Source organism: Sminthopsis crassicaudata, chromosome 1 (genome assembly GCF_048593235.1).
Source record: "Sminthopsis crassicaudata isolate SCR6 chromosome 1, ASM4859323v1, whole genome shotgun sequence".
Lineage (NCBI taxonomy): Eukaryota > Metazoa > Chordata > Mammalia > Dasyuromorphia > Dasyuridae > Sminthopsis > Sminthopsis crassicaudata.
The window spans coordinates 670,843,771-670,856,283 of record NC_133617.1 but is presented as its reverse complement, the minus strand read 5'-3'; the positions used below and the strand labels follow the sequence as shown (position 1 = coordinate 670,856,283).

Sequence of the window (12,513 nt, the reverse complement as noted above, 5' to 3'; positions counted from 1 at the left end):
GAGCTAGAATTCATCTCTGGCAACTTGTACTATTCACTGATATATGAATGCTTTTAATATTGCTTCATGAATATTACTCCTAAACTCATTAATGGCCTTAGAAAGCAAAGGAAGCCAATTTAATTCAACCAAAATAAGATAAATGACTCAACCTTTCAAGGACAATTGATTCTTATTTCTAATCTGGATATCAGGACTCCAGTCTACTTTCCTTACAACTGTAGCCTCCTCAACACAGGATTAGATTAATCATTGAATTAGACTACAACATATAAAAATATCTAGCTATTTTCAATGAGTGTTCTTGATATGAAAGGCTATTTGGGGTTTTATCAGGAAGCTACAATTCTAGAAAAAAACTTAAGAGTATCGAAAAAACAAAAAAACAAACAGTGTAATGCATATGTAGTGAAGACAGTTGAGGATATGTAGTCTCTAAAACTGAAGAAAATTCTAAATTTAAATGTCAAACAAATCAGATAAATGAATGAATGAATATACACCTACCTTCTCTTGGGAACTTGCAATATGAGCAAGATGAACGATATCCAACAGTGCTAACTTTACACTGCAAAGGAAAAGAGAAGAAGTGAGCAAAAATTAGCAATAAAATTTTTTGCACATCCTAAACATTAATATCTATAGAGCTAAATAAAACTAGATATCTCACAAATATTCTTGTGCTGATGTCACAGAAGAGACAAGGCTAATCTGACAATTCTAAACTATGTTCATGTGTAATGTTAAGAGGACTCTTAAGAATTGCCTTCTCTGTTTGGAGAGAATGCTAACTGTCTACACACATTTTTAAGAGATTATTTTTTTGTATGTGTTAAGGAAGTATAAACATTAAAATAACAGTTAATACCGAGGATACTGTAATTCCAAAACTGTTACCATCCTTTAATGGTACATAGAGCTAAATAGATACAGAATAAGAATAAATAGATACAGATACAGAAAGTGCCCCAATTAGTAACAGCCAGAACCAAATAGAGATGAAATTAACTTATTCCAATTACTCCTATGTGGCTAGAATTAAAAACATACTTGGTGAAGGGGACACAAAGAATATATCCAGCTGATGCCCACAGTAGTTATGTAGGGGATATTTCTAGGGATATCTTAGAGGTATTGAAAAAAAAAAAACAAAAAACAGAATCAACACAAAATAAAATAAACAGCTTTTATAGAGATCTTTCACTCCTTCCTCTCTTTATGCCAATGGAATTGAACTATTTTCATAAAACAGATTAATATAGCAACATACCTCATTTTATCCCTCAAGAATAAAAAATATAGGTAAATGTCTTTCTATGTTGCCTTCTAGGATAATCTAACCATAATTGGTTATCAGAGCTTATGAACTACTTAAGAACTTAGAACAGGGATCAGAAAAGTAGGCCCGGGTGATCTAGACTGTTTTTGTATGCCTATGAACTAAGAATGGCTTTTATATTTCTAAATAAAGTTTTACTGTATTTAAAAATGTAAAAACCCATCTTGCTACTACAAAAACAGTCCTTCTAATTTGCTAACAATTGACCTAAATCACAGAATGACAGAGCTGGAAGAGAGCTTGGGAAACATCTAGTCTCATTTTATAGAGAAGTAATGCCCAGAAAGAGAAAGTGACAATATCAAAGAGATCGAGTTATGTGATTCCTATGACTCCCCAAACTCCAGATGCCAATATTCTTGGGGAGAAAAACATTCCTATATTCACAGTAGCTGTGAATATAGGTCTGGGCATATTCTACTCATCTCCACTGTTTTAACTTTTTCAAATTAACATGAGAAAGAAACACACATCTAAAGTGTGCATTTTAGATGGGTCAAGACAATTTTTAAAGAGGTCAAGATAATTTTAACAGATTTTTAAAGTCAGAGATTTTTGGACATCTTTTCATAGAAATTAACACACTTAACTAAGACTCCCCACCCAATTTTAAAATTTAAGCTTTTAACAATAGTATTTTGGGGGCAGCTAGGTGGTGCAGTGGTTAGAGCACCAGCCTTGAATTCAGGAGGACCCGAGTTCAAATCTGGTCTTAGACACTTAACACTTCCTAGCTGTGTGACCCTGGGAAAGTCACTTAACCCCAGCCTCAGGAAAAAAAACAAACAAACAACAACAACAAAAAACCAATAGTATTTTTCTGCAAATTAAGACAACTCTGAGATACCACTATACACCTGTCAGATTGGCTAGAATGACAGGGAAAGATAATGCAGAATGTTGGAGGGGATGTGGGAAAACAGGGACACCGATGCATTATTGGTGGAGTTGTGAACACATCCAGCCATTCTGGAGAGTGATTTGGAACTATGCTCAAAAAGTTATCAAACTGTACATACCCTTTTACCCAGCAGTGTTACTACTAGGCTTATATCCCAAAGAGATCTTAAAGAAGGGAAAGGGACCTGTATGTACAAGAATGTTTGTGGCATCCCTCTTTGTGGTGGCCAGAAATTGGAAACTAATTGGATGCCCATCAATTTGAGATTGGCTGAATAAATTGTGGCATATGAATATTATGGAATATTATTGTTCTGTAAGAAATGACCAACAGGATGATTTCAGAAAGGCCTGGAGAGACTGACATGAACTGATGCTGAGTGAAATGAGTAGGACCAGGAGATCGTTGTACTTCAACAACAATACTATGATGATGATCAATTCTGATGGATGTGGCCATTTTCAAGAATGAGATGAACCAAATCAGTTCCAATAGAGCAGTAATGAACTGAACCAGCTACACCCAGCAAAAGAACTCTAGGAGATAATTATGAACCACTACATAGAATTCCCAAACCCTCTAATTTTGTCCACCTGCATTTTGAATTTTCTTCCCAGGCTAATTGTACACTATTTCAAAGTCCGATTCTTTTTGTACAGCAAAACAACTGTTTGGGCATGTTTACATATATTATATTTAATTTATACTTTAACATATTTAATATGTATTGGTCAACCTGCCATCTTTGGGGGTGGGGAGGAAGGAGAGGAAAAATTAGAACAAAAGGTTTGGCAATTGTCAATGTTGTAAAATTACCCATGCATATATCTGATAAATAAAAACTATTAAAATTTTTTTAAAAAGTGCTAGAATATGAAGAAATCATTGAGACTGGGAAAAAAGAAACCCAGGGAACATTTTAAAAGTACCAAATTAAGATTTAGGAAGCTTGGATAGGCCAAACTGGATAATGTCTAAATCAGAACCTCAGCTGCTGCTGCTGCTGCTTCTTTTTTTTTTTTTTTTTTTTTTAAATGACTGGACTGGATGAGATTATCCTGTATGAACCTTTCCTATTCTAATGTTCTGTGATTTGAGATATTATCCCCAGTCAAGGGGATACTGTTTCAGGCACTAACTTTTCTTCTGTTTATGTGGGAAAATGAGTATTAAAAAAGAAGTCACAAGTGAGAGGGCTGGAATCACCATCAACAGATAGGACATCTCGTCAAAGACATCAAGAAATATTAATTTCCTTATCCTAAAGTTGATCTTAGTGTCAAGAACAACATTTATCACATAAAGATCCAATGTTTCATACCAAGAAAATGGTCTGGTCTGGATTTTCCTCCACTTTCTAATAACCAAAAGTTAGTTATATAATCACATTATCACAGCAATAATAACAATAACAAGACAGAGTTCTATTTTCTTGTCTCTGGCCCTAGTGAAGGTGTTCCTTTATCCTATCTATAACACCTTAGTCTTAGGAAAAAGAAAAAGGGAAAAAAATCTCTCTATACATACCCGTTTACAATGCCAAAAATCTGGGCTTGGTGAATACTCTAGGGTCACCTCTTTGTCCCGGATCTTTAAAGTTCCCTGTTGAGACAAATAGGCAAATCATCAATATAAACTCCTTATAAAATTGAAGTCTTTTTTTTTTTTTTTTTTTTTTTTTAAGTACAGGGAGACAAAAGAGATTTTTCTGTCACCAAAGTAAAGGATTAAATGAAGAAAAAACTTGGTTCATATATGAAGTGAATAAGTTGTTCAAGCTACAATCCTTGGGCTACATGGCCATGCAGACTTGTGCTTGGGAAAGAAGAGTACTTCAAAACTTCTTGGAGAAAAGAGTCAAACTTCTTCTCAACCCTGAATCTTTCCATTTGGGAGGCTGATTCTGGGGCAATATGCTCCTCATTGAACACATTGAGAATGCCCTGAAGGGTACCTTGCTGAATTGAGGTCCAGTGCCATGGATGAGAAGTTACATCTTCTTTCTGGGGCACGAAGAATTCAGGAACCTGCTTTGTTATCTTCCATTCCATGGCTAACTGGCCTCCAGTCAAAAAGGGAATGAAGTGGCATTAAATTTTCCTTAGAAATGTAAGGCATGAGCGTAAGGAAACAGAAAGTCACTACTGACCACAGGAAATTAAGATGAAAGTTTTATAGAACAGAAAATGACATCTAATGGCAGCATCACTCTGGCTTGGAGCTGGCAGAGTGAGCTTAACCCAAGGCCTAAGGGCAACACAGAAATCAATAGTAAATGTCTTCCCCTAAGGCATGGTGCCACCACGAGCAGGGAAAACCAAAATGGTTTGTGGCTATAAAGTTCTTTCACCTCTTACATCGGGTAAGTCAGAATTCTTTTTTTATGCCAGGAGAAAAAAGGTATTCTTGAATAAAACAATAAGCCACCAAATACCAAGAGCTACAAAGTAGTAACTATTTCCTTACAAAAAACAGCTAAAAACAGTTTCTACTTCAATTAATCACTCTTCTGGACCATTAACTCCTGAGGTACATGCATTCTCAAGCATGGAGGGATCTCTCTGTGTTTAGATTTAGGCCTTAATTACAAATAATGTGCCTATTCAACTGGGTTCCATATTCTGGCTTTGATCATAAAATGTTAGAGAAGAGTCTTTCTTCTCACTTCTCCGTCAGTCCAATAAGAAAAATAAAGAATGAACTGAAGATTAATATATATTCCCTTCCATCTTACTACTCTAAATTTCCTACTGTAAAAAAAAAAAAAAATCAGGGACCTGAAAATAAAAAAATAAATTTAAGATAATTAGAAAAAAAAAACAAAAATCAATGACCTAAGCTGTTTGAAAAGTTAGGAGACTACTACACACTTGCTAAGAATACCAGAGAAAATAAAAATCTATAAGGCCACCACAGTTTCTTCTTGACAAGAGAGCTAATTATCAATAATATATTTCAATAGAGCTTTAAGAATTTACTTTTCTCACATCTCTGAAAGATAGTAATATAGATATTGTAATATAAGTATACGTAATTTAAGAATTGTCATCCTTACTCTAGAAATGGGGAAACTCAGGCTAAGGAAGGTAGAAGAGTTACATCGAGGATTCTAAACAAAAACTCATGCTTGTATTACTGTTTCTGTACTCCATAGCTAATGGCATTGTCACAGAAAGGGGCAGAGCACACATGGTCTGGCAGTTTTGCCAATGTGGGTCGTGATAAAGATGGGACCTCACAACAATCCTATTCATCATTTTTCAAACACTGGCTTGGTGAGCAGAAAACTAGACTCTAGAAATGAGAACATAAAGTTAAAAGGCTTGAACTTACTTTTTAAAAAAATGTCTTTAATATGGCAATGTTTTATTATTCACTTCAAGTTGAAATTTTAGAACTCAAATCTATTAGAAGAAATGACTAAAGTTTAATAGACATTTTGTCTCCTCCTTTTGATTTAATCCTACATTTAATATTCAACCCAAAAAAGTCACAGAAGTATGCACTGCTTTCATAACCCGTGCTCATAACCAGAAAACCAGTTGGCTAACATTTATAGCAGGATTAAAAAACACAACAACAACTCATAAGGTTCAAAAATATTCAGTCCAGGCCCAGTAATTAGTATCATTCCACTGAAGAATGATTGTTAACATTAGCTCCTTCCTGATTTTAATCTAATTTTTACCTTCTGATTTCACCACTTGGAAGCAACATATCACACATTTAAGGCACTAGTAATGTCAACTTGATATTCCTTGCATAATATCCTCACAGAATGTTTTTTCTTTAGGCACTCCCTTTTCTTTATGACAAATTATTTCTTCTAAGAGTCTGCATGCCAATATAATGAAAGCTTCAGTTCAATTACAAAGAAAGTTGTTTTATTATCCCTACTTGAGAGTTTTCTACAACAGTTTTTCATTCCTTTCCTTTTCTGATATATTGTTAGAAATTGTAAGATTCTTGTAGGACTAGAAGTCATAGTTGTAGAAATATTAGAAGAAATTGTAGGGTTCCTTGTAAAGTAAGAAGTTGAAAGTGTTACTAGTTGGGGCAGCTAGGTGACGCAGTGGATAGAGCACCAGCCCTGAATTCAGGAGGACCTGAGTTCAAATCTGTTCTCAGACACTTAGCACTTCCTAGCTGTGTGACCCTGGGCAAGTCACTTAACCCCAGCCTCAAGGGAAAAAAAAATTGAGTTCAATTCTTCAACAAAACTATGGACTATTTCCCACATCAACATCTCTACAAAGAAAATTTTGTTTCTTATTTAATTTATAAATTCAATATGAAATTTAAGACACTTTTCCTGCAGTTTCAAGTTATTGATTTTAATACCACAAAACTCTGATAAGTCTAAAAATAACTACTGATTGCTCAAGTACCACAACTGAATTCAACAACAACAAACATTTTTGTTAATCATCTACTATATATGGGATCCTTTTGTATAGTTACGGGGAAATAAAGAAAAAATTAAGGCATGGTCCCTACTATAAACACAAACAAAATAGATTATAAGTACTTTAAAAGGCTATTCATTAGACTCCTCTTTTATGTAATCCACAAGTCTATAGAAAAAAAAGGTTGGGTGAACTTACAAGAGGCTTCATGAATAAAGGGACAACTCAGTTGAGCCACAAAACTTTTCCCTTACTCTAGAACCTGAAAAGACTACAAGAATTAAAAAATGAAAGTGGAAGGCTGTCCACATTAGCAATTCAGTATCTTTTCATTCCCAAAGCTTATATGCAACTTGTTTCTCACTTATCAAAGTTAGGTACACCTCACTCCATTCAAATATAAAACTATAGAGCTTACAAGTGAGGCTAAAAGAAAGTATGAAAAACAAAGTTTTTGCATGGCAAAGAAAAACACTATTTTCTATCCCCCAAACAATTAAGACCTCATAATTGAGTTTGCTTCTGAATACAGGGACTATATTTCCACTTCTCTTTCAGCCCATTTCTATGGATAACTAAAGTAGAATAGGAGTAATATTGTAGTCCAAACTGTCATTTTTACAACTGGTAATAAACAATAGCTTAGCAATTTGTCCAAGTCACACAATGAGCAGAAACACAAGCTTTAAAATACAAGTCCTCTCACTCCAAGTCCAGTTCATTTCACTGTGCTAAAATAGAAAAGACTTTTGCTAGATTCTGCTCTATCTTACTTTAAGTGATAATTCTAACTTCCAGTGACATAATAAAATTACTCACATTTGCACATTATTTTAATGTTTAAAAATTACTTTCCCACAATAACCTTGTGAAATTAGTAGCATCACTATTCTATATTTTAGGTTCAGTATTCACAAGCACACAACTATTAAATAGATTTCAAACCAGTTCAAGTTCAAACCAGGCACTGGACAATTCCCTCAAGGAAGACAGAAGACAAAGGCTAAGAGTCTTGTACAATTTGTTTAAATATTCAAACATAACCACAATCCCATAGAAATAGCATTTCTTATCATGGCAGTGAGGCGATATTAAATCCTAGAGTTATCCTTAAAAGAAAATAGCAACTCAAAAGGTCTGGAACAAAAGAAAAAGATCAATTTGTTAATGGTCAGGTAATCCAGTGCTAATTAGAAGGAGCAAAATCCGCCATTGAAAGGATAGCATTTGCCCTTTTGACTTACCTAGAACATCTAAATATTTTTGTCATAAATAAAAGGAAATACGACTCTATACTGTAAACCATGAACTTGGAGAATTTATCACTACCAGAGGTGTCAGAAGTTGAGAATATACATAGGTTAGACATTTTATTTTAAAATGTTATTTTAAATTGGTTCATTTATTAATGCATTTGATAGGTCATTATTCATATTTATAATACTGAACACACAGTCTAGGTCATATAAAAAGTATTTATTTAATCCATTTAAGATCTCTCAAGTTTCATTAATATCCTCATCAAATATCTGGTCCATGGACATAGTTAAACCAATAAGTCTGAAAAAGTGTCATCATTATCTTGCCTTTTACATTAACCTGATTAGTTTAGGCTACAACAAAACAGACAAATAAGCAGGCAATTAGGAAAATGTATGAAGATTCAAGAAAGATTTTTATGGAATGTCTGGAGTAGGTCTGACACATAAGGTTGACATAATAGAATTAGATTTTGTTGCCACTATCTTAAAGTATTATTTCCATGTGCTGTTAAGTGTCCACTATATACTTGATATCCTATATAACAGATATAACTAGAGAAAACAATTAAAAAAAAAAACTTTTTTAAAAGTTTCATTTTAAATTACATTTTATTTTTCAATTAACAAAAAATTAATTTTTCTCTCCTTTTCATCACCCTAGTATAGTGAGGGTGGGTGAAGATAAAATTGTAATGTAAAAGATAGTTTATTACCTTGTAATAAATATGCTTTAAGCAAAACAAATCCCTGCATTGGCCATGTCACAATTTTTTTGTGACATGCTATAATATAGCATTGTATAGATCCTCTGTCACTGTACCGATTATAGCTCTTAAGTTTTTCAAAGTTGTTTGTTTTTACATTGTTACTGTTACTGTATAATTATTATCCTTGTTCTACTCATTTCAATCTTCATCAGTTCATAGTAAGTTCATAAAAGTCTTCCTATTTTTCCCTAAAGCTGTCCCTTTCATCATTACTTTTGGAATAATAGTATTTTTTTATTAAAACTTTTTATTTTCAAAACATATACACAGATAATTTTTCAACAATAACCCTTACAAAACTTTATGGTCCAAATTTTCCTCCGTCTCCCCACCTCCTCCCCTAGATGGCAAGCAATCTTATGTTATATGTTAAACATGTTAAAATATGTTAAATTCAATATATGCATACATATTTATACAATTATCTTGCTGCACAAGAAAAATCAGATCAAAAAGAAAAAAAATGAGAAAGAAAATAAGATGCAAGCAAACAACTAAAAGAGTCAAAATGCTATGTTATGATCCACCCTGAGTTACCAAAGTCTTCTCTTTAGGTATAGATGGCTCTCTTCATCACAAGATCATTGGACCTGACCTGAATTATCTCATTGTTGAAAAGAGCCATGTTTATCAAAATCGATCATCATATAATCTTGTTGTTGCCGTGTACAATGATCTCCTGGTTCTGCTCATTTCACTCAGCATCAGTTAGCATGTAAGTCTCTCCAGGCCTCTGTGAAATCATGCTGTTGAACATCTTATAGAACAATAATATTCCGTAACATTCATAAACCATAACTTATTCAGTCATTTTCCAACTGATGGGCATCCACTCAGTTTCCAGTTTCTTGCCTCTATAAAAAGGGCTGCCATAAACATTTTTGCACATTTTGGGTCTCTTTCCCTCCTTTAAGATCTCTTTGGGATACAGGCCCAGTAGAAGACATTGCTGGATCAAAGGATATGCACATTTTGATAACCCTTTGGGCATAATTCCAAATTGCTCTCCAGAATGGATTAACAGTATTATATTACATTTATATGCCATAATTTGTTCAGTCATTCCCCAAATGATGGTACTCTCCTTTGTTTCCAATTCTTTGACTCTACAAAAATGACTTTTAAATAAATACAGTTCCAAATTATTTTCCAGAACAGGTGTACTAATTCATAGCTCCATCAGCTGTGCATTAATGTTCCTCTTTTCCTGCAGTTCCACTAACATGTCATTTTCCTCTTTAGTCAATTTTGTTAGTTTTGATAGGTGTGACAGAACCTCAGGTTATTTTAATTGCATGTTTGTTTATTAATGATCTTTCAGGTGGCTATTGACAATTTGGATTTTTTCCTTTGATACATTCTTTCACTATTTCTTCAATTAGAGACTGGCTCTTAATTCTTATACATTTGAAAAATTCCCTTTTTATGAAATTGAGACCTTTTTCAGAGAAACTTGTAAAGATTTTTTCCCCATTTACCTATCTCTAAATTTGGCTAGATCAGTGTGGTTTGTACAAAAACTTAATTTTATACATTCAAAATCACTTATTTTACTTCTGTGTTCCTCTCTATTCCTTGTGATTTCTTCTTTGTTCCTCTAATTTATGATGTCATCTTCTATGTTTAATTCATGTAACTACTTGGAATATGGTATGAGGTACAGGACTATACCTAGTTTCTGCAAAACTGCTGTTTTCCCAAAACTTTTTTGTTAAAGATAGTTTGGGATCAAGTACAGGTAGGTCCCTTTCTTACTGTTTTTTGATATAGATTTGAACTATATCAAGATTGCTTGCTGTTTTAGAAAGGGGGAAAAGTAAGAGAGAGGGAGAAAAATTTGGAACACAAGGTTTTGCAAAAGTCAGTGTTGAAAGTTATCTTTACATGTATTTGGAAAAATAAACTATTATTAAAAAAAAAAGAAAAAAAAGAAAAGAATTCCAATAATTAACTATTGCAAAAATAGATAGCTAGATAAGTAAGTAAATAAGTGGATTTGATTACATGAAAATATTTTGCAGGAATAAAGTTAAATCATCTAGGATAAGATAGGAAGATGTCTATTGGGGTGGGGCTAAGGAGGGGAATCTGTATCAAATATCTCTGGCAACTATAACCATATAAATGAAAGGAATAATCAGAGGGGCAGATAGGAGCCCTGGTGTTAGGAGGATCTAAATTTAAATCCTACTTCAGATACCTGGCACTAAATATCTATGGGCAAATTACTTAAGCCAGATTGCCTCACCAAAACAAAACAAAAACAATAAAACAAATTAAATTGAATGTTGTGAAATTATAATGACCACTGACCACCTAAAAGAGATATGAAAATGTATCTCCTCCTTATTTGCAGGAGAAAGAGCATGCTGAAAGTGGTAGAACACTACATAGAATATCAAGCCTTTTAGAAAGTTACCTAATTTTGCTGAATTTTTTCCCCCTTTTTAATTTAATTTTTTTTTTTTTTTTTTAAATACAGGCCCAGGGAGGTTGAAGGGTTACAAAGGGAAATGCAGAAGAAAAAAAGGCAAGCTATCAACAAAAAATATTTTGACATTTAAATTATACACCATCCATCATGTATTTACATGAGAAAGAATCAGTTTCAAAATTTTAAGAGAGTTAGAAAGTTACCTGAATCATGATTCACAGCCCCAGAAAGTAAGTTCTCCCATTCTGTACCTGACCACCTCTAGCAACAAGAGGCTCAATACCTAACAAAGTCCCCCATTCCATTTTTAGGGTAGTTGTCATTGTTACCAAATTTCTCTTATTTCTACTGAACCAAAACATCTCCCTGTAATTTCTACCTCTACTCTGTCTTCTATTCACAAGGATAAGGCAGAAGTAAACAACCCCTTTTTTCATTTAAAAAAAAAATCCACAAATGAAGGCAGCTAGGTGGCACAATGGACAGAGCATTGGGCCTGAAGGCATAAAGACCAGAGTTCAAATCTGAACTCAGACATTTCCCTAGCTGTTTGATCCTGGGCAAGTCTTTAACCCCTGCCTTCATAAAACTGGGGGAAATGACAAACTACTTCAGTATCTTTATCAAGAAAGCCTCATGGATAGCTGGTCCATGGAGTCATAAAAAATATGACATGACTAAATGACTGAACAATAATTAGGCACTTAATAAGTGCTTAATAAAAATTCTACAAATATGTGAAGATAGTGATCACATGTTATTACCATCAACCAACATCCCCACTCTAAGAGTCTTCTCTTCTATAGATGAAATAACTGCCAATTCCTTTACTTTATTCTTGTAAGGCATGGCTTTATGTACTTTCATTACCTTGAGGGTTCTCCTCTACAATGTTATCTCATGTCAATATTCTTCCATAAGTGAGACTAAAACTAGACATAATAATTCAGAAATGGTCTAATTAGGACAGTTTACAATAGATAACCTCTCCCTCACTTCTGAAAACATATAAAAATGAATACATCCTTTTGGCTGTCACACCACATTGTTGCTCATATTATTACAACCTCTTAAAATCTCTTTTCACATGAGTTCCTTTTCAACCACATTCCACATCCTTCACTCCATCAATCAACAAGCTTTATGGTACACAAATACAAAGAATGATAAACGCTTCTCTCAGAGCTTACATTTTATTAGGAGAAACATGTATGTCTACATAGAATAAATCAAAAAGAAAATACCACCGAGGTTATTTGGGAGGGAGAACAATAGAAATTGAGAAAAAAAAGGAAAAGGTTTCAAGGTGGTACTTGAAGAAAAGAACATAGGAGTGACCATAGAGTGCATACCAGACAGTAGGAAGGTTGGCCAGGGTAAAGGAATGGAGAAAGGAGATGGAGA

At 33.7% G+C, this 12,513-nt stretch overlaps 1 protein-coding gene across 4 annotated transcripts in view; it reads right to left on the bottom strand.

Moving 5' to 3' along the window:
- RBM6 (RNA binding motif protein 6) overlaps positions 1–12,513 on the bottom strand; it is a 106,532-nt gene that overhangs the window by 19,866 nt on the left and 74,153 nt on the right. For all 4 annotated transcript variants that reach the window (XM_074283302.1, XM_074283304.1, XM_074283301.1 and 1 more), the window contains 2 exons: positions 3,768–3,842; positions 508–568 (listed from right to left, as the gene is read on the bottom strand). In XM_074283302.1, coding sequence (XP_074139403.1) covers positions 508–568; positions 3,768–3,842 — 136 coding nt within the window. The remainder of the gene's footprint in view (positions 1–507; positions 569–3,767; positions 3,843–12,513) is intronic.